This window comes from Poecilia reticulata, chromosome 17 (assembly GCF_904066995.2).
Source record: "Poecilia reticulata chromosome 17, P_reticulata-male-v2, whole genome shotgun sequence".
Classification (NCBI taxonomy): Eukaryota; Metazoa; Chordata; class Actinopteri; order Cyprinodontiformes; family Poeciliidae; genus Poecilia; species Poecilia reticulata.
Window position 1 is genome coordinate 10,950,194 of NC_088846.1, and position 22,880 is coordinate 10,973,073.

The 22,880-nt window shown below is 42.8% G+C and overlaps 2 protein-coding genes across 4 annotated transcripts in view; one reads left to right on the plus strand and one right to left on the minus strand.

Moving 5' to 3' along the window:
• The first annotated feature begins 121 nt into the window (after positions 1-121).
• Positions 122-12,809, plus strand: lrrc53 (leucine rich repeat containing 53). 2 transcript variants are annotated; one of them, XM_081598542.1, is made up of 9 exons: positions 122-518; positions 7,317-7,420; positions 7,494-7,633; positions 7,723-7,821; positions 8,193-8,368; positions 8,507-8,670; positions 8,748-8,937; positions 9,043-9,235; positions 10,043-12,809. In XM_081598542.1, the coding sequence occupies exons 1-9, from the start codon at positions 468-470 to the stop codon at positions 12,196-12,198; spliced, it is 3,273 nt and encodes a 1,090-aa protein (XP_081454668.1). In that variant the 5' UTR covers positions 122-467; the 3' UTR covers positions 12,199-12,809. The 2 variants fall into 2 exon arrangements, with proteins under 2 accessions (XP_081454668.1, XP_008431930.2); XM_008433708.3 differs by having other exon boundaries at positions 122-7,420; positions 7,514-7,633.
• Positions 12,810-12,968: 159 nt separating this feature from the next.
• tox (thymocyte selection-associated high mobility group box) overlaps positions 12,969-22,880 on the minus strand; it is a 53,517-nt gene continuing 43,605 nt past the window's right edge. Inside the window, exons 6-10 of one of the 2 annotated variants that reach the window (XM_081598544.1) lie at positions 22,452-22,676; positions 21,007-21,087; positions 19,916-20,413; positions 15,176-15,336; positions 12,969-14,388 (exon numbers count right to left, since the gene is read on the minus strand). In XM_081598544.1, coding sequence (XP_081454670.1) covers positions 14,355-14,388; positions 15,176-15,336; positions 19,916-20,413; positions 21,007-21,087; positions 22,452-22,676 — 999 coding nt within the window. In that variant the 3' untranslated portion in view covers positions 12,969-14,354. Of the gene's footprint in view, positions 14,392-15,175; positions 15,337-19,915; positions 20,414-21,006; positions 21,088-22,451; positions 22,677-22,880 lie in introns of both variants that reach the window. The other variant, XM_008433657.3, reaches the window with a different exon arrangement.

Sequence of the window (22,880 nt, forward strand, 5' to 3'; positions counted from 1 at the left end):
TCTGACTGTTTGTGATTGCAACCTGCCAAAACGTAGAAAAAAATCAAGAGGCTTGAACACTTACAAGACACTGCCCTTTTTTTTTTTTTTTTTACATAAATTACATTTTATTGATGCTTTGATTATGCAAACTATTTTATCTCTGTTGGAAGCAGTTGTATATGCTGTAAATAGCGAATTGATAATAAATCAGACTAATAAAACAGAGTTCTGAACTTGTCACACACGACTGACGCTCAAAACAAGTCGGCATTTGGTGTAAATTTCAAGACTCTTGAGTCAGACAGGACACCTGTGTTTCTCCGGTGACATGAAGCTCTACTGAGCATGCTCAGAAAGTGACCAGGTAACCCAAGATCAACACACCCGAACATGTTTAGGTCTCCGTGGCAACCGGTGAATGAAGGGAATTTGAGTTTTAATTCAGCTGTCAGACCTGCGTGTGTGTCGCAGGATGGGAACGCGGCATGCCGAGCGTTCGTCAGCAGGGAGGGAATCTTTGGGTTTTAACTAAAAAGGTAAGGACTTTGTATCTTCTTAAATGATGAGCTGCAAAACGTAACCTGAACACTGATCTGTATTGGCTTTGGTAATGGAGTAGATGGCTGACACGCACATAAAAAAATATTTTTATATTTATATATTGTATATATGAGCAGAAACTGCTTGTATTTTTAGGTTTAGTGCTCTACTTAGTTGGAAAACTGAAATGTTTCATGTTTCTTTTGGCTATATTGTCAATGTTGTCACTGAGATCATGTTGGTGTCTCTTTAAATCTGACAGCTTGTGGATAGAGTAATCCTAGTCAACAAAAACTATTTTCAGGCTTTCAGAAAGTCTGCTGTGAGCAAAACCTGAATGTTGCATTCGCTTCAAATCAAGCTGCAGTTTTCAGCAGCTTCCATCAGAGCACAGAATCGATCGAAGCAATTTTAAGAACGTTGTGGTTTATGATACTCGAGTATCTGCTATCATCAACGTAAAGATTATTAACTGAGCAGGTTCCAGAACTTGTCCAATTGTTGGAAATCTTAATACTTGTTAGTAAAGTGAAAAATAACTAATCGGCTTCATATAATTCATTTGTATTTGATGAAAGATTAGAAATAAAATACTTTTCAGCTGAAATATGTCATCCAAGCTACCAAAGCCCAGTCATTTTTCAATCTGATTTCAAATGTGAATTCACGTCCTGTTTGAGATTTGCTGAAAAAGAAACAGACAACTCTGCCTCCTGTGAGCTTTTGAAGTGCTTTCAGGCAACATGACGACAGGAAGTTGATTTTTAGATGCCCCAAAAACCCACAAGACTGAAAAACGCATAGAAAGCTCTACATTACAGGAAATGATAAAAAAAAGAAAAGAACAGAGCAGCCACTGAGCTCAGCCAAAACCGGCCGTAGATTGCCCACAAATACAACTCAAATCAGATATTTGCATACAATTAAAGCCCAAATTATTCAGTTGATAGCCTTGGCACATTTCTGCTTGGCATCATTTTGTTTCTGATCGGAAAAGAAAAGATAATATGAAAATATACATACATATGCATACATTCTGAAAGTCCCTTTCAGAATTACTCTTTTCTCAATAGCCAACAGAAAAATCTTTAGTGCCACTACAGCAAGCAAACCCTTCTTGTAATTGCTGACCAACATTTTGCATTTTGTACGTTCTTGCTGGTATTTTAAAGATTTCGAGTTAGATGATGAGCTCTAGTTCTCTGAGGTTGGAAGGCCTCCTGGACGTCACCCTAATCTTTAACTCCTTCCACAGATTCTAGCAAATTCAGGATCGGACTCTGGCTCAAAAACTTTGATAGAGGATTGCTTCCAGTCAGAAGAAAAACGTTAGTCAAATGAGAGATTACTCTACAATCTGGAGCTGAAAGGGGTCTGTAGAAAATGGTGCTTAACTTAAAGAGAAAAAAGAAAAAATGGGCTCCTCCTTGGGCTGACACCTTATCGTGGTGGAGGGCTTTGAGTGTCCTAATGATCCTAGGAGCTATGCTGTCTGGGGCTTTATGCCCCTGGTAGGGTCACCCAAGGCAGACAGGTCCTAGATGAGGAACGGCCCCCCGATCTGAACTCGAGTGGTGTTCTGTTGTTGGACTTCTGTACTCGTCACGGATTGTCCATCACGAACACCACGTTCAAGCATAAGGGTGTCCATATGTGCACTTGGCACCAGGACACCCTAGGCCGCAGTTCGGTGATCAATTTTGTCATCGTTTCATCGGATCTGCGGCCGTATGTCTTGGACACTTGGGCGAAGAGAGGTGCGGAGCTGTCCACTGACCACTACCTGGTGGTGAGTTGGCTCCGGTGGTGGGGGAGGAAGCCGGTCAGACCTGGCAGGCCCAAACGTGTAGTGAGGGTCTGCTGGGAACGTCTGGCGGAGTCCCCTGTGAGACGGAGCTTTAACTCCCATCTCCAGCAGAACTTCAAACACGTTCTGGGGGAGGTGGGGGGATATTGAGTTTGAGTGGACCATGTTCCGTACCTCCATTGCCGAGGCGGCTTATTGGAGCTGCAGCCGCAAGGTTGTTGGTGCCTGTCGTGGCGGCAACCCTCGAGCCCGTTGGTAGACACCTTCGGTGAGGGATGCTGTCAAGCTGAAGAAGGAGTCCTATCGGGCCTTTTTGGCCTGTGGGACTCCAGAAGCAGCTGATAGGTACCGGCGGGCGAAGCGGCATGCGGCTCGGGTGGTTGCTGAGGCAAAAACTCGGGCGTGGGAGGAGTTTGGAGAGGCCATGGAGAAAGACTTCCGTACGGCTTCGAGGCTATTCTGGTCCACCATCCGGCGTCTCAGGAGGGGGAAGCAGTGCAGCACCAACACTGTTTATAGTGGGGATGGTGTTCTGCTGACCTCAACTTGGGACGTTGTGGGCCAGTGGGCGGAATACTTCGAAGACTTCCTCAATCCCACCAACATGCCTTCTGTTGAGGAAGCTGAGCGTTGTGGGGGGTTCTATGGGAATATGGGGTACCGGGCCCTTTGATACGGGCTGTCAGGTCCCTATATGACCGGTGTCAGAGTCTGGTCCGCATTGCCGGCACTAAGTCGGGCTCGTTTCCAGTGAGATTTTGACTCCGCCAAGGCTGCCCTTTGTCACCGATTCCGTTCATTACTTTAATGGACAGAATTTCTAGGCGCAGCCGAGGTGTTGAGGGGATCCATTTTGGTGGCCTTAGGATCGCATCTCTGCTTTTTGCAGATGATGTGGTCCTGTTGGCTTCATCAGATCGTGATCTGCAGCTCTCGCTGGAGCGGTTCGCGACCGAGTGTGAAGCGGCAGGGATGAGGCTCAGTGCCTCCAAATCCGAGGCCATGGTCTTGAGCTGGAAAAGGGTAGAGTGCCTTCTCCGGGTCAGGGGGGTCGTCCTGCCTCAAGTGGAGGAGTTTAAGTATCTGGGGATCATGTTCACGAATGAGGGAAGAAAGGAGCGGGAGATCGACAGGCGGATTGGGGCAGCGTCTGCCGTGAAGCGGGCGCTGTACTAGTCCGTCGTGGTGAAGAGAGAGCTGAGTCAAAAAGCGAAGCTCTCAATTTACCGGTCGATCTACGTTCCCACCCTCATCTATGGTCATGAGCTTTGGGTCATGACCGAAAGAACGAGATCACGGATACAAGCGGCCGAAATAGGTTTCCTCCGCAGGGTGGCTGGGCTCTCCCTTGGAGATAGGATGAGAAGCTCCGTCATCCGGGAGGGACTCAGAGTAGAGCCGCTTCTCCTCCACGTCGAGAGGACCCAGTTGAGGTGGCTCGGGCATCTGGTCAGGATGCCTCCTGGACGCCTCCCTGGTGAGGTGTTTCGGGCATGTCCCTCCGGGAGGAAGCCTCGGGGAAGACCCAGGACACGCTGGAGGGACTATGTCTCTTGGCTGGCCTGGGAACGCCTTGGGGTTCCCCCGGAGAAGCTGGAAGAAGTGGCTAGGGAGAGGAAAGTCTGGGCCTCCCTTCTGAAGCTGCTGCCCCTACGACCCGATCCCGGATAAGCGGCAGAAAATGGATAGATGGATGGATGGATGAAAAAATGGGGCGGTAAAAAGAGGACAAAAAGATGAAAATGATGACTGGAGAAAAAAAAACAAATATAAAAATTTAAACAAAGATGTGAAAACAAGAATCTCAACAGGTTGAACCTAAAGTAAGGACCTCATAAAAAGTCAGCCTGCAAAACGTCACCACAAAATATTCAAACTTAGATTAAAAAAATAACAATAGTTCTAATATTCTTTTCATAAATAAAATGCATCACAAATGTTGCAAATCAGATTTGGGAGAAAAGTTCTGAGATTTCTTTTCTGACCTTTTCATTTTTCAGCCACTTTCCAGTAAAGGAGATGTTTTGTCTACCTTTTTGTCCGAGACGAGCCTCAGAGGTGTTTTTTTTTTTCTTTTTGGTTGGATTAGAGTTAAGTAACATAATCGTCCGATGTATTATTTTCTCTGCTTCCCTTTTTGAAACTCTTTGTCATGTTTTGGCAGCATGCTCTGGATCGTCATCATGCTGAAAACCTCAATTTGACGCCAAACTTTCATACCAGGCATCATCCTGTCAGTCCGTGTTTTTGCACATTCCCAGCTAAATCTACAACTTGTCCCCTCAACATGTGGTATTTATCATTTTCACAGCTCCTTATTCAGTAATCCTGCATGTGCACATAACATGGTCAGAGCTATGCATTACAGAGTGTTTTTTTATGACCCCCATCTGATGCACGTAAATATATTTTGGTCCTATTTTACCAATTAGACATAATTAACAACAGTTCTCCCTCCACCCACCATATTAGAGAATTATAGAGCTCGTAAACAGTTTTCTGAGTTTCTTTGGTATTTCCTCTACATGTGCAGCTGAGGTGCTGACATGCAGATGTGGACCCAGTTGGCTTCTCAGTTTAATCATCTAATTGTTTGTTTACGCTTCCTTAACATAAATGGGCAGCAGATGACCACAATAGTGTGATAGGGCCATTTTCTTATACTTTTTTTTTTCAGTAAACTAAGGCAGAACTTTAATTTTGTATGTTCTTATAATGACTCTTTTTCCAGGAATCTGGATAAACACGTTTGAAATTTTTCTCTGATCTACACCAGATTATAAACAAATAGACATGAACTCAGGCTCGATGTAAACGTCAACCATCACAAATATTTCATTTAAATTCAATTAAATCTAAATCACTTCAATTCATCTTAGTTCGAGTCAAAAACACTTTATTTATCCTAAAAGGGAAATTAAATGTCATGACTCATACCATCCAAGCACCTTCAAATAGGTTGTTAAGGACGGTGATGCTCTGGACAGGAACTGACGCTAGGTAGCAGTCAGTCTTGCGTCAAAGCTAAATAGGCCTCTGATTGCAGACCGTTGCTGTCTTTCTGTCTTAACAGCCCAAAATCAAGGCAGGAGAGATGATATTTCACGGTTGCATGCCCTGATTGACACTATATGTCGCCGGCAAGCACTGGTGATCCGTGTCGTTTGCTTTGGCTGCTCCTCTTTAAGTCTCTGCCTGGCTGTACGGTCAGAAAATCGGGAATGTGTCTCTTAAGTATTGTGTTTGACGGAAGACACGGTTTGAATTTGCTCTTTCTCTCTCTGCTCTTCGGTCCATGAAGCCTCCTTGTTTACTCCTCCGGTATCTCAGGTAATATTTGAGCTTTGAGATGGCAGTCAGCTTCTCCCAAGTTGTAAAAACAGCGCACTGTTCCCACACTGTTATGCATCGTGATAACTGAAAGGGGGTGGGGGAGAAGGTAATAGTAAAAAGTTCTTCCAGCTGCACAGCATTCAAACCAGACGGAATAATTATTTAACCATGCAATGCCTCAACCAAGAAGAAGAAAAAAATTGTAGCAGAGCTACTCAAACGTGCTGTCGTCATGAGCGGAGTGCTTCTAGAAAATTAAAATAAACGTATCGCTGGAGAAACTACACGCTTTCAACCATTGACAAGCTTCTTTTGTGATTCTAATTTGGAACATCCACCTGTGTCCAAGTTGTATTTATCTGCATGTTTAATCTCATGTGAAGTTTGAGGATTTGGTAAAATGCCATCTTTATTATTCCAAACACCTGTACTACAGGCATCAAAGCTGCCACCGCCATGTTTGACAGCTGGACGTCATGATGTTCTTCTTCCTAATTTTGGCAAAATTGCTCAATCTTTGTTTCCGTTGGTCAGAAAGCATTAAATTCAGAAAGCATTTCACCTGTACATATCCATATACTGAGTTTTAAAGTGTGTATTTCTTCTTAGTCACCTCCATCTCAGTCTACGTTGAAGTAAAACTTAGTGACATCACTTTTTATGGTCACTTTCTCAGTTTACGATTAATTTGATCCTTGGTGGTTGTTAGTTTTGTTGTTGTTAAAAATGTATGAATTTTTCATAAAAGTTAAATTTTAACCAAAAACCAGCCAATCTAAATGAAGACTGATCGTAGTTTAGTCAAAACGATGCCATGATTTTCAACTTGCCCAATAATATTTAATACCAAATGGGTTTATGTCCATATTTGAGACTGAATGTATGATTTTAAAAATGTGTGGAGGAGAGAAAATTCTTATTAATTTAAAATTCTGCACCCAATTCTTCTTTAAATCCACTTAAATAATCTGCTTTATGCTCATTCCATTTATTATGAAATTCATGCCAACAGTGAATTTATTAACCTCTGACTGACTCTGAGTCAGTAAAGCTGTTTAGGTTTTTATCAGAGGATCAAATACATTTCTCGTGGTGCGAAGATGCAAAGATGTTGCACTGCGATAAAGGAAGCCACTTTTTTTTTTTTTTAACTGTGGTTCTGATGGCCGATTCTGATAAGAGTTTGTACTGCAACGTAACACAAACTTGTTTCATAACAGACGGCTCGGGAAAATGCAGCCCGATAGCGAAGGTGCTTCAGCAGAAACCCGATAGGCCTCACGCTGCCTCAGTGTTTGGCTGTCAGCCATCACTCAGCATCTTGTTTGTTTGCCTAGCAACAAAACAAAAACCTTCTCTACTACTCTCCTGCTTTAATGTTTAAATGCTTGATTTGAATATTCAAATCTTACTTAGAAATGCGTGCACAACTGCAGTATGAGACACACTAAAAGCCTCAAAGTGCTCTCCATCAAACCCGATTCTGTATTTTCAGGCTTTTATTTATGAAATAAAAGCCTCAACTTAAGGCTACATCATCTTCCAGAATTTAAGCAAATAATTTGTCGGTTTTAATCAGCTTTTATCATCGGGTTTATTTTCAATATTAGTTGTGTAAAGACGTCATTTTAGTGTTTTCATTATGTATTTTCAGATTAAACATGATGGTGACAATAATGAAGCTGCATCGGGTGACAGCCGCGTGGAAGAGATGCTGCCTTGTCGTCATGTCACATCTTCTGTAGCACACCATGACCTGTGAGAACTCTCAGCTTGCTCAGTGATTATATTAACAGCAAAATGTCATGAAGTTCTGCTGAAAAGAAAACAGATGTCTGAATCTGTGTCCAGGTGTTTTGCTGATGTTCCTGCTGCCAGTCGTCGAAGCCCAGCGTGTTCCAGCCTGCCCCGTTTCTTGTGCGGTCTGCTCAGAGGATGCAGTCATCTGTCAGAGGCTTGCTAACATCATTGGTACGACTCACACCATTTCTTCTGCAAGTGTCCTCCTGTTTTAGAGAAGTGTGTGGCTGCTACCGTTGTGTGTGTGTGTCGTTGAGCAGATGCTCCAGACTCGACCCAGGCTCTGCTGCTAACTGAGGGCTCCATCTCTGTGGTCCAGCCGGCCTCGCTGTCTGTCCTCAGGAACATCACAGTTATAGGTCAGTACAAAACGTGGATGGGATGGATGCACAGACACTAGCTTGCAAAAACGGTCGTACTCTTGACACTTAGCATACAACCAAAATCTATTCTTATATTAGAGATTCAGTCAAAATCCAGATCTTACTCAAACTGAGAATCTGTGCAAAAACCTCAAAGTGCTCTCCATCAAACCCGACTTGCATCACAAAGAAGTATAGAAGTTACTATTTTCTCTACTTTGTGTTGATCTGTGACATTAAATACCAATGCAACTCATTCAAGCTTTTGCTTGTAGCATGACAAAGTGTGATTCAAATACTTTTGTAGAGCTGCGCATAATATTTGTGTACATCAGTAATACAGGATGCGTAAACCTTCACGTCTACAGGCCTGAGCAGCAACCACATCTCAGAGCTTAGTGAGGACGCCTTCAGAAACCTGCCTTTCCTCCACACTTTGCTGTTGGACCACAACCTCCTGACCAGCCAGGCTCTGCAAGGTGGAGCGCTGATCAATCTCAGTCAGCTGGAAGTTCTTGCGCTGGGCCACAATCACATCGACATGGTGCGTGTCTTCACCGGGCAAATCAAATATTTTATTTTAAGGCAACTGAAAGCGAGGGCCGCCTTCTCGTTGGCTTTAGTGACACGTTGCAGGGCTAAATCATCAAGGCAGTAACGTGCTCCTCTTGCTGGTGTGCAGATCCAGGCTGGTTGGTTTACAGGCACAAAGGCTCTGCTCAGCCTGAAGCTGGAGGGAAACCTGGTCACCAGGCTGAACCCTGGATCCTTTCCTCTGAACCACTTCAGGAGTCTGGAGACTCTGGATCTTTCGGATAATTTGATAGATTTTCTGGACAGAAACAGGTAATGCGATTTTTTTTAATATATTAAAATTCACCCAGGTTATATCATCTTATATGTCCGCCGTATCGTGCTTTTAGCTTCCGAGGTCTGGTTAGCTTGAGGAGCCTGGATCTCTCCAGAAACCGTCTGAGTTCAGTTCCTCCAGAGGCTTTCTCCTACCTTGTGTGGCTGTCGAACCTGAACCTGGACCTCAATTCATGGAACTGCACATGCGAGCTGCTGGAGCTGGCTGCCGTCCTGACGAGCTTCATCCAGGAGCCGGACAAGGTACGCATGTGTGCCGTCGTCGTGCAAACTCATTACCTGTGACAGTAAAGATCTCAGAGCACAGGTTTCTTGAAAACTAACACCTGCACGTCCCGTTGACCTCAGGCGCTGTACAATGGCCGTCGGATGATGTGTGTGAGTGCGGACAACCCGGCTGTGACCACGGTGCTGGAGCTGACTGAAGCCAACTGCGTGCCGTCCAATCAGAACATCACGGTGCAGATAGAGGCGAGAAGCAGCGTGGCGCCTCAGCAGTACGCTCGAGACCTGGCCATAGCTGCAGTCATCTGCTTCCTAGGTCAGAATATTAATCGGTACCGGGAAGAAAAGCTGGTTTCCCTCATTGGTTCTCATGATGTGGTACAACTCCCACTGCTGGTACTTAGGCTAACTTTTTTTGCGATACTCGAACATGTTTGAAGCCTCTCAGAAAAGTGATGCTGGTACAAACTGTAGCAAATTCTAGATTTCTAGAATTGTGCCACTCTTGGTGGTGTTCATATTTTCGATAATTATTCCCTCTAGTTTTGGATGCTGTTCGTCTGAAAGGGATTTTCTTCTAATTTTTTTTTTTTTTTTTTTTTTTTGTCTCTCCCTCCCTTCCCCATCAGCTCTCACTCTTTGCCCAGACAAAAGAAGGAAGTTCAAACCATCTTTTTTTTATTATGGGCAAGAGTCATATCCCCAATTTCAACGTCTTTTTCCCGGCTTTCAAACTTTACGGCCAGACAAAGATTTAAAAAATATTGTCAATACATACCAGACTTGTAAACGATTTTGAACTGTGAGAGGAAGACAAAACCAGCCCATTCCCAGAGAAAACATGCAAACTCCCCACAGAAAACCCGAGGACATTCTTAGTATCGATCAATGATCAATTCCCTCTTGTTTAAAAAATAGCTGGCCTGGTTCTTTTCAAGTGTAGTATCTACTAAGGCAGTCCTTGTTGTAAAAAAAATTAGAGCTATGGTGTAAAATAATCAGAGACATAGTTGTCAGTGTCACACACAGTAAAACATCACATGCTCTAACAAATCTGAGCCCCCCGCACCCCCCGAAATTGTGGTTGTAAATTTTTATTGTTTCCTGTTGTGTTTCTCCACAGGAGGAGTCGCTTTGACCCTGCTTGCAGTCTTGATCTGTTACCACGTCTCTCAACGGAAGAAGAAGAAGAAAGAAAGTCAAAAACTGAAGGAAGAACGGGACAAAGACGGAACAACTTCTAACCATGTAAATCGACTCGGAGATCGGGAGAGGATGAGGGATTTTTTCTTACAAGCCAACAGCAGTCAACAATGGAGCAAAGAGTCCATGACGCTGGATGAAAGAATGGATATGTTTAAGTCCAGAGCTGAAGAAAATGGTAGCAAAGTCCATTGTCCTCATTGCAACACTAATGGGAAGATGCCGAACCAAATGAGAAAGGGTAAGTGGGAAAACGGAGGACCTGAGGCTGAAGATGTCCAGGAGAGAAGGAAATTGAGGATGATGGTGGAAGAGGAGAGAAGGAGAGGAGTTATTCAACAACAGAATTACAACTGGAATGTCTCTAACAAGATTCCTCCCCACATCGTCAACTCATCTTTTCATCTGCTGAGAGAAACGTCAGACAATCTTCCACCCTTCAAGGCTGACGGTGACATGGGCAACCACAGGACTGATGATGAATCAAAGAGCAGAAGTTATGAGGCTTCACTCTGCAGGAATTGCCACAGGACCTCCAGACCTCCAGAGGAGAATATGATACACAGGACGCCTCACTCCAACCAAATGGACGTCTCTGATTCCAATGGCAAGATAAGGAGGGAGCCGTTTAGAAAGATGAACACAGAGGTAAAAAGAGAGGCAAAAAATGTGAAATTTGATCTAACAAGTCCAAGAACTAATCGAGGCAAGGAAAGTCTGGAGGAGGAGGCAATTCCCAGAGGCAACGAGAAAAGCAGGAGACACAGAGTCCAGTCCAGCCGTTTGATGAAGGTCAAGTTGAACTTAAACCCCTTAAGAAAAAGCAAAGTCCATCCGAGGAAGAAAGATGAGCATGGCCATACCAAGAACACAAGCTCCAAGAGGAGTAAAGAGAAAAGACGGCATGGAAAAGGCAAAGAGGAGGAAGGAGAAGAGAAATCTGGCAAGAGATCTAAGAGTAGCAGAGAGAAGAAGAGAAAGTCCTCCAAAATGGAGGAGGCAGACGAAGGAGAGCAAAAAAGCAGCACATCTAAAAGTGATAAAAGTGCAGAAGGTGACCAGGAACAGAACCAAAACATCTCCCAGGCACCTGACGGCACCACCGTCTCTGCACAAAACCTCCAGACTCTCCAGTACCAGACTGCGGGACTGGCATTGGGTGGGGCTCAGCTGGCTTTCCAGCATCCCTTCTCCTTCGGTCCAGCTGACAGGAATCGTACTACCAACCTTTCCTTGCTAAACTCGCCTGGCTCACAGCTAACTGGAAGCACCCTGTCTCTTCAAGCAGGGAAGGCTTTGCTCAACACCATGTCCTCAGGATCCAATCCACTGCTCACCAGTGGTCTGGCTAATCCCATTGCTCCTGGCGTGACACTCAGTGGGCTTAACGTAGCTCCAGGTGGTGCCACAGAAAGCTTCGCTAGACAACCTGCAGTATCGACCAGGTTCTCAAATCCTGCTCTTCTGGCCAAGACGATACAAGCCAATCCTTTACAAGCAGGTGGAAACCCCCCAGCTCCACTTCTTACCTCTATATCTGATGGTCCTGTCCTGAGTTTAGCAAACCCAGCTAATAATCCAGCTGCATTGGGTAACAGCCAGACGCAGGTCGACAGTTCTGCATCTGCAGCAGTACCAAAGCTTGATCTAACTCACAGTCAAGACATTCAGAGGGAACAGGGACAGATTCAATCAACCACTGAGTCACAAGCCCCCTCTACTAAAGACAACCTCCCTGAACAGGATCAAGACGAGACGTCGGGGGAAACCCCAGAAACTAGAGTGGAGAAAATGTCTGTCAATATGCCACCTGACGGTGTGGCTCAAACTGAAGGACTTCAGGTAGGAGGATCAGGAGAATGTCTGAAGGCAGACAGTACGTCTGTAATGGATCAATCAGCTCCTAGTCTGTCCATACCAGGTGAATCCTCCCCAGCTGCTGGAGGGGCGGCCCTCTTGCAGCAGGAGTACCTGTCAGAAGAAGGAGGCTCCTCACCGAGGAGGAAGCTGAGGCTGGTTCTTCCAGAAAAAACATCAAACCGGCCACCTACAGCTCTAGAGAGGAAAATCCGCTAGCAGCTCTGATCATTGTGTCCTTTTTTAATTCGGGTGTGCAAAGATCTGAGTAAGAAACTATAAATGGAGGAAGTGCAGTTGATACTGATGAATTGTCCAAAAATATCCAATTGGTGTTGGTGGTGGGGGGAAGAGAAACCAAACCTGTGTGGTAAATATTTTCACCTTACTGGCACTTGTTGAGACAGTTTGAGATCCTAAAGTGTATGTGCTAAACGCAGAAAACGTTGACCTTTGAGCGGAAGGGATGAGACCGAAACAGCTACGGATGATTGGCCGGCACGGCTTGTCCGGAGCTGCAACTGTTGCGTGATCTACCTGCTGGGACGGGGTTACGTCCAAAACCTGCTCCAGTTGTTTCTTATTACTTCTGTTCCTTCAAAATGGTTTCCACTGTCAACAATCAGCAACCTTTGCATTAAAGCAGAGGTTACAACTGTATGTTGATTATTCACGTTTTATTAGTTTTATTTACGTCTTTTTTATGTTTTCAGTACTCTTCTTCAGCACCTTCTGATAGGCCACACATATTGTCCATCTTCTTGAATATTTAAGTCTAGCTTTATCATTATCGTCTTATCCCGCTCAATAAATGATTGTTTTGTAACCTGTCTACATAAAAGGCCTTTCTCTTTGAATCCCAAATCACTGCTCATAAATGGAGAAGGTAACGCTGCGGTGTACGGGTGCAGTAAGGTTATGTACAAATATCCAGCTGCAGTCAGATAAAGGTATTGCCAACTGTCCGACGATAAACAACATGAAACATGTTTTGAAGTAACGACTGCACATCACTGCAGCATCGACTTTATTCTCAAACACATTATTAGAATCTAAAAATAAGAAAATCTTCATGGTTGATGCCCAGAGTCCTTTCATCTGCCAAAATAAAACACATGAATACAAAGAGATACAGAGCAACAGAGATGCCTCTTTCCATTATCCTCAACACAAAAACAAACCTCAGTTTGATAAAAAAAACAAACCCAAAAAAAAAACATGAAAACACAGCCAACCCGGCAATAGTTAGTTTTTTTTTTGTTTTTTTTTTTAAATAGTCTCTGAGCACAGAGAAATAGAGATGATAAAAGAGACCATGCAAACCAGTCAGCCACTCTGCGGTCTTATTAACACCTCACACTCACACTTGCTTGGATCCAAATCCGTATTATCGACAGACATATGCCAGGAGGAGAAGCTGGCTTCATACAAAGGAGTACTTCTTTTATCAACAGGAAATGTTTAACATTTTATCATCTCGGGGACTAAAATATTTCAGATTTCTTCAAGAGAACAATGAAAGTTATTTCATCTTAGACATTTATTCACATTTAGAGCCTGGATAAACAAGTGGGGGGGGGGGGTTCTTCTGCTTATCTTTAAAAAAGCAACTTAAACTGGGGTTTTAATCAATGTCTTCCCTTTACAGAGTCACCCAAACCTGTGGGAGTTCATCATTTAAGCAAAGAGTTGGAGGAGGGAAACACAACCAGAGTAATATTTGGTTTATATTGTTACGTTTTTAAGGCTGTGCTTCTTTTGGCTTTGACAGCAAAGAAAACACAGCGACTTTCAGCTCAAAGAAAAAAAAAAAAAAGGCTGGCTTTAAATTTTTCCCATTTAACCAATTATGTTACAGCAATTTACACATGACCTACTACCGAACCTCCTGGCGCTGATTATAATCACCATCCTCAGTAGAAACAAGAAACTAGGTATGAAAAACTTCTGCGAAGACAGAAAATATTCAAATGTTGGGGGGTATGTACACCAGTCCGCATGGTTCACAGCACAGGATCTACCCACCTCTTTCCACTCACTCTTATTTTCAGCAGAAATGGGAACAATTATGCAGTGAGTGATACAGCCATTAACAGATGCTTATGCCACATTGTAAACACTGCTATACTTTAAAGAGATAGTAGTAATATATACAAACTCATTCGGTTTTTCTTCTGCTTGGGGTTTTGTTTAGTTTATTTCTTTTAAGTGCTGAATTCAAGTTTTAGTTCACACTTTGATGACAAGTCCACTGCGAGTCCGTTTCGTGTTTGGAGATTTGATTGGGCGGTAAGTGAGAACCAGGCCCGACTCAGTGCTGGAGTTCCTGTTGTGGCAGTAGAAGGGTCTGCATTTGGTGCCGTTTTGTCCCGAGATTAGCTCAGATACAAGGGTTTGTCTCTCTGAAGACTTCTGGAGGAAAACAGAGAGATCAGTCATCAGTTAAGATTCGTCTTTCTAAAGATAAGTGCCTGCTGGTCTTTTAAAACTTGAAAATAAACTTTAGAAATGAATAAACAAAAACTAAAAATAATTTTGACAAAACTTTCTATTCAACTGCCTTCTTAAAAGGTTAACATCGGTGAAAATGACAGAACTGTACTTTTTTTTTCTGCCTGTCTGAAGAAAAGAAGTTGGTTTCACCATGAGAGGAAAATGTGACAAAGAGAAGTGGAAACATTGAACAAATGAAGCATGCGGGGTTCTGCTCTGAGGAGTGATAAGAAAACTGTAACCATTCTCAAACAACATATAACGAGCCAAAATCCCATTTTTTTGCAGATCGTTCTCTTGAAAAATCAGTCAAATTTCACCCGAGCAGGGGTGTAGATAGAAGGTGGGGCGTGGGTGCCCACTGAAGTTTGCTTTGGTTCCCTTTTTTCAATTGTACAGCCATTTTCACTTTTGCCTTATTAACTTCAATAGTATTATCGGCTTGATAGTTAAAAATATTAAAAATGAAATTTGGACATCATAAAAGTTCAGGTTTGAAATGTGTTGTGATCCTGTGACAGGAGGTAACATTAAACTTACACAACTCTACATAAACACACAAAGAGGCCTTTTTAGTGTGTTTAAAACTGAGTTCATTTATTTTATGCCTACTTATGCTAGACACAGTTTCATACTTGGGACTTCTACGTCTCCGAAGATGGAGAGACGTTAACCCGTGGTGAACTGTGGTGTTAATACCAACCCATTGCCATGGTATTCAGTGCTCCAGTCCAAGGAAGGGTGGTGGTTCGGTGTGTGGCGGCCCAGCTGGTGGTAGTCCACTGATGGAGACATTACTGCTCCACTATTCAGCATCGCTCCGCCCATTGACTGGTAGTCAGACTGGAGGGAAGGATGGTAGCCCTGGAATGAAGCAGCAAAACAAAACAAGTTTAAGATGAGGTCATTACGTTTTTCTGCTCATGTATAAGTAAACATATCCCCCACCACAGGATTACAATGGGAAACAAATTAAAGTGCATAGCATAAATATGCAATGCCATGCAAAAGTATTCACACTTTTTACACATTTTGTGATGTTACAACTGCAAATGCCAACATATTTTAACTGTGATATGATAATAATAATAATAGTTAAGTTCATAAATGCAACTGTGAAAGGTTTGGTGTTCATTTGTATTCAGTCCACGTGAATTACCAAGTCTTTCCAGCTCCAACTGTTAAATTATTGGGTATGTATCTTCCAGCTTTGCACATCTGGAGCATTAATTTTTTCCCTCATAATTGTGAAAAACTCAAATTGAGACTGGATGAAGAACATCAATTTTCAAGCTTTGCAATTGAGGGTTTCACAGAATAGTTGTAATATTAAAACTGAGGATGAATTACACACATGGACACTATTTGCATAGGTGACTTCTAAAGGTAATTTGTTTTCACCAGATTGTATTTAGTTGCATCAGAGTCAACAGAGCTAAACGCAAATGCATGCCATGCTTTTTATACATGTATATATATATATTTTTGCGTCATTGAGCAGGTGTTCATCATCTTCTTCAGCCTCAATTAGTTCATAGATAGCTGAAGTTTTATATCAGCGGGTCTTAAAAACCTTCCGATTCAGAAAAGAGGTTTCCAGATGAAGTGGGACGTAAACGTTCGCAACGTAAGCGAAGTGAAAAGACATCAAATCAATCACAGGTTCATCAGCGGCAATTAGTGAGGCTTGAGCGTCTTGTGGATTTCATCAAATGTGAAGGAGGTGGGCGGAGTGAAAGGGAGGAGGAAAACGCAGGAGGTGGAGCAGGAGACGGAGAAGGAGGTGAACATTTCTCCAACCTGAGGACACTCAGGAGAAACGGGGACGGAGAAACGAGGGTGCGCGACGACAACGTGCAGACGTGATCGTTTGTGCAGGGAGGAGAAGGAGAGAGGGAGTGAAAGGGAAGTTAATCTGAGCGTTGTGAGTGAAAGAGGAGAAAGGGGAGGACAGCAGGTGGTTGAGTTCTCCCCCCGCTCCCGTCCCCCTCTCCTCCTCTACCTCACCTATTCATCTATTGTCGAGCAAATTCTTCTCCTTTACTCCTTCACAAAGACCCCATCTGCCTCCTTTGTCTCTCCCTCCCTCCCTTCCCCCATCAGCTCTCACTCTTCCCCCAGACAAAAAAACATAAAAAAAAAAGTTTGGAGCTCGGTCACTGTCTCTTCTCGTTTTTCCCTGTTTTCTTCATTTTTCTTATTTACTCTTTTTCTAAAACCAAGGAGTGAGGGGAGATTATGAGAATCGGGGATTTAAAAGAGAATGATAAAGTTAGTCCAACTGGAAGATTCAGTGTGTTTCAGTTCTCAGTGTAACATACGGTAAGGTTACCGGTAACCGTCTTTATTAAGAGGAAATCTCTTAATGATCCCAAAATAATCACTGATAAGATAGCGAAGAAACTGACTGACTTGCAGAGAAATAGGAGGAAATGTTGATATCTGAGAAAAAGATCAGATGAAGCGAAACCCAAACACTGCCACAATCATGTTTTTATTTTCTCTGGCAACAAAAAACCGAAGCCAAAAAGAGAAAAATGCTAATTACAAACTATTGGCGACTATCAAACAAAGTCGCCGAGCGGCTGAGTAGGGGAGTGGTTGTTGACGCGCAAGCTGATCGAAACGTAAATCCAAGCTGCAACTACAATGATTTTATTGTCAAAATCCAAGGCAAAACAGTGTCCAAAGCAGCATAAAAACAGATCCGTAGAATCAAACAGTGATCAAAGGACAAAAACATAGCGGCCAGCAAAAAGTAGACTTTTCCCATCACCCACTGACTGAAGTCACCAGGTGAGCAACAGGTGATCTACAATCACTAATAACACCACGTGATCCCACACTACCCCTATCCACAACACAAACAATATTAGTGCTTCAAGGTCCCAATTACTCCAGACTAAGCTCACCCTACAACCTCCATGACCTTTTAATTTGGCAAATCTGTAAAACTCCAAAGTCAAGGTAATAATTGTGCTTCTGCGCTCTTAATACTTACCAAATGGATAAGATTTTCCAAATCTGTGTTCCTGGAAGTCCTACCACGATGCTACCGGCACAGATTTATTATCTGGACTAAGATTTTTCTCACAATGGAAGGGTTGTCCACCTCCAACGACTGATAAGGTATCGACTGAGGTGGTAAAACCACCGGGATGAAAAATCCAATGGCAATAGAAAAAAATCCACCATCTGTGTTTTTCTGCCGACCACTTAGAGATGATATCACCAAACGATTGAGCCTTGAAGTCACTTCTTTTAAGCATTTCGTTGTTACTGCTGTAGAACTGTTTCATAAACCCTATGAATGTCCTCCACCATCCTTCTCTAATCCCTAAATATGATGCCAGGCCTTCGCTTTAAGAGGCTGATAAACACGTTTTCCATTTGAAGTATAGCCTTATAAGCTCACACGTTCATTCGGTTAGCAAGTTTATGCAATTTGGAGGTGTGTGCCCTCTTTAAAAGTTGTGAGTACAGAGAAATCAGAGTAGTAGCAGGAAGAAAGACACAGTTTCTTCAAGATGTCCTGCCAGTCCACTGAATGCATCATGAGGTTGAGGTGCTGATGCCCGGGTGATTTCGCTGACTAAACAATGCAGATGTGTGTGTGTGTGTGTGTGTGTGTGTCTGTGGGCCATGAGTTATGAATTATGCTACCAGAATCCTCCACACATCACCCAGGACCTGTACATGTCGCCATCAGAGCCCCATAACTAATGCGGAGCTCTACATTCTTGGCGCATTGATACATTTTCTTCCATTAATTTGATTCCCATTTTCTTATTTATCTCCACAAAATGCAAATCAAAGCAACAATTTGCTTATTTTTCTTGTAAGGCAACAACAGGACGCATCTCCAGATAGGTCGCACCAGGACGAGGTTTTTTCAGACCAAAACTATTTGCAATTTTCAAGAGTTTTTCGACTGTAAAAATTTGCTAAGATGTTCGAGCAGAAATGTAACAACACCTGACCCAGAAAAACAAAGTGTTCTCATTGCGGCTGCTGAGTAAAAATGCATCTGTGCCACCGTGTGCACACAGGGCTCCTCTTTAAAGGAATTCCCGTCTCAAAAAGTCTTAATTAAGCAAGAATGATGGAAACAGAGAACGCTGATGGAAAGGAAGATGCTCAGAGTAATGATGCTTGCTTTGGTGGTGGCTCCAACACCCTCAGCTTTACTGCTACCAAATCGCCCTTCATGACTAACATCAAGCTTTTTTTTCTTCTCTGAGATTCACTGTTGCGTTATTAATGGTTTCTGGATAGCCGTTTGATCTGACCCGCTAAAACCACACATGGAAAAAAAAGACAAAATGTCCTGCAGGTTTGTGATAAACGGTCCAGTCCAGTTCTAACCAAAAATTAGGTTATTTCAAGATTATCTTCATGAAAGTGAACTTTGTGTCACAAGACTTTACCTGATTTCTATTAAATTTGTAAAAGTTCATCAAGTTACCTGTTTTTTTGGTGCACTTACACAACAAAAACAGTAGAAGTTTATAGTTTTGATAAAAAAGACAAAAAATAAAAATAAAAAATTTAAGTCGCCGATATTGGAGCTGATCAAATGGAAATCGTCTCATTTCGATCTTTTACTAATTAATTGTTGCGCCTCTGTTTGAAGGCACATTGAATGCCTGGTCAAAGGGCAGGTTTTTATTGTGCGTTTTCACTTCTCGTTCTAGTTTTAATCATGACAGAAACTCGGCACTGTGTTATATGGGTCATTGTGTGAATATGTCTAACACGTATGCAGAAAAATATTTCCGCAGCATTTCGTTTTATTGGGTGGGCGAAGAAAACTCAGGTTTTAGTATCAGCGAGGTGTTTAAAAGCAAAGTCAAATGAATCTCAGAGATGCAAGACAATATCTGGAAAAAAAAAGAAAAAAAAGATCTATGACAGTTCTGTCTGTGAGAGAAAGCAAGACTTAGAGGGTGTAACAGAAAGGCTAAACATTTTGCAGAAAAATTCCCTGAATTATCTTTTTTGTATTTCAACCGCTGTGTGTCACGAGTCTTATTGGATTCGAAAAGGCATCATCTCTATTTAATTCATTTTTGATTTCCTCCAAAAATGACACGGTCACATGGCAGATTATCGCTTGAGCACTTTTCAGTTCTCGGTTTAGTTTTAGTCACAACAGAAACTGCATGGTGGTAAACGGGTCATGAAGGGATTAAGTTTAAGAAGTGCGGTGCACATAGAGGTCTCTACAGTATTCATGCAACGTTTTTAATTTCAGATAGATCTGACTGTCGGCGAGATTTTCCCCCAAACCTCATCAGCAATTCAAAAACGACATCTGCAGCTTTTGATTGATACTACTAACAAACACAACTAGTAAAATTTAAATAACATGATAACTGATTAAACAAAACGACAAAACGACAAAACGACAAAACGACAAAACGACGCGTTCAGTGGTTCTGACCTGTGTGATTGCAGGGGAGTGTGTCATTCCCAGAGAGTGTCCACCGAGATGCTGGTGCTGATGGTGTGGGCTGTGCAGGCCGCCCAGGTGCGCCTGACTGTGGAGGGGGGGGCTGATCTGGAGAGGAGGAGTGGAGGCCGCCGCCACGTTCCCCAGGGACAGGGCTCCCTGGTGGGGGACGCTGGCCCGCGGCACCGTCCCTCTGGAGGACAGAGCCTGAAGTTGGGGATGGATCTGGTGGTGGGGAGGGGGTATGTGCGGGCCGAGCCCGGGGCTGGAGGAGTGGGAGGGGTGTGAGGGGTGCGGGTACGACATGTACATGCCCGGGTGCTGGTGGGACGGGAGAGAGTGGGGGTGGGAGGAGATTGAGCTGGGGGAAGCGTGCGGACCTGGGTGGCCGGGATACACTGAGGGTTTGGGTGTGAACATTGAGGTAGGTGAGGGGGAGGAGTTGGAGGCAGAGTGAGGGGCTTTCATCTCGGAGGGGTCACTGTAACTCTGCAGGAAAGAAAACAGGAAGATTTACGTCACACTTGAACAGGTAACCGTGGGTCTGTGGGCTACACAAAACGCGTTCTTTACATTTGTCACACAATCATTCTTAGATAATGAGATTTTAGTCGGCTTATTTTGAGCTCCTATCAGAGTGAACTATTTTAAGACTCTATCACTTTAAATCCAAATGAGCTGCTGCTGACCACGCCCTCCTCAACTCAACGTTTCCTCTCATACATAAAAATGTCTGCAAACAAATGCACAATTATACAACTGTCCATCTCTGAAAAGCAGAAGTGGAGCCTCCTGCACAACAGGCAAGAATGCAGCAAGGACGGTAAGTGAACAAAACTCTTGTCTTTTCCAGCAGCCGTTGTACGGCGAATACATTGGTAAAACCAACTGACCAAACGTGCTGCAGCTCCATGAGTTGCTAGGTGAGAGGCTGGCCTCGGCTGGCATTGCTAGGTAACGGTGCAGTGCTCGTTAGTTGTGACTTAACAAGAGGTTCTTAAAAGGGTTCAGATGTATGAAAAACTAAATGGAGACTGGAAATTAGCCACAGCAAGCTGTGAGTAAATGAATGGGTGCATTACCTGTGAGACGAGGCTGGCTCTGTAGGCAGCCAGCTGTTTCAGATATTCTTTCTTAGCCGTTTCTGTCCTCTTCTTGTACACCTGAAACACAAGCATCCACCAGAACAATGAGACCCAGTTTATTGCATTAACATCACAGACAGCTTTAACTGAGCTACAGCTGTACATATCAGAATTACAATTGGCTTCATTCGCCACAATAACATAATACTCTTGTTTAAACATCAAAGAGCTTATTTCGTTAAACTGACATGTTAATAACAGATTACTTTAATTATGCATTCCCAAAACACCCTCTGCAGTTCTTTGATTCACAACGCTTTCAATTCAGCTGACGTTTCACTTAGAGGAGCGTTGCCTGTGCAGCGATGACTGGCAGTCCCACTGGTACTGTTGTAGTTTATAGGGTTTGTTGTTGTTGTTTTTTGCAAAACTGATTCTTGTCATAATCATCGTGTCGTTGCTCATTTCCCACATCACGCAGTCTGCATTTGTTTCCATTTCATGGTTTGACTGAATAGGATAAACATGTTTTCTCTCACATGGATGGTGGTGGTTGTGTAAGGCACAAATGCAGACAAGAAAAGTATCAAGCAGCTTCAGAAACACTTGAGTAGCAGCGCTCCAACAGCATAAGATGTTGGTAAGAAATCGTTCAAACAGGGACTGGGAATTACCGAAGTTCAAGTTGAAGTTTGACAATCTATCAACAATAGATATTAACGAACATTTACATGTAAACACATTAGATTACAGCCGGGTGGTTAATCTCCATCTCTAGTTCCACTGGGAGGTTGATGTTAAAATACAATAATCTATGTTTTACACTAAAACATAGATTATTGTTTGCATTTTTACGGTTTTATATCTTATCTTAAACTTCCATATCTAATGTTAGGTTATGTTCATTTAAGACGAGAGCTGGTGCATTCACAATTTGTTATAAAACTGTACAATGATAACTTGAATTTAGAAATGTTTTGAGGTCCATATAGAATATAAACATTTCAGAGTAAGTAAACAGAAGAAAAAAAATGTATTCTGATTAAAATTGTATTGTTAATTATTGCAGCGGCTATCCAATTTAATTCAAAAATACTTTTTCCTAAAAAGGAAATTAAATATTGTTATTAAAATTCTTCAAACAGTTACTGTAGATGTCGGTGGCTGTTGGCAAGAAAAATCTCCCATAGCAGTCTGTGTTACAGCGAATTTGAAGGAGCCTCTGATTGAAGACATTTCCATAATAAGCTATTATACCCGACTGGAGCGGAAATTAAAGACAGGCTAACAGAAAATGGAGTTAAAACTATCAAAAAGAAAAAAAGTAATTAAAGAATAATGATGTAATTATAAATACATAAATCTAAAAACACTGAAGCTTTTTTTTACTTTGATGTGTAAGTGATTCCAGTTCTTTGCTAGGTGGTTTAGTCCAGCTCTACCTGTTTCTGCTCCTCTCCCAGGCCGTCCCACATGGAGGCCACTATCTTTGACACTTCTCCGAAGGTGGCGTTGGGGTTCTGAGCCTTGATGTTGGCCTGGGTGTCCCTGAAGAACAAGGCGTAGGCAGACACTGGCTTCACCGGCTCATTGGGGTCCTTTCGCTTCTTCTTCTTTGGTGTTTTGGGTTTCTTCGAGATGTCCACTGCAGCAGGTCGCTTTTCCCCCTGCAGAGAAGAAGCCGACTGATGGTTATAAGGTGTCCAGACGAGAGGGAAGAAATTCACCAGAAAATAGAATAACGAAATTAAAGTTGAACAAAAATTTTACAAAATAATTAATACGCATTTTTTTTTCTGTTAGCATGACCTTTCCTGTGACCTCTGCTTTACCAGTTTGATGCTATTAGTCAGCAGTGAAGATGAATCAAG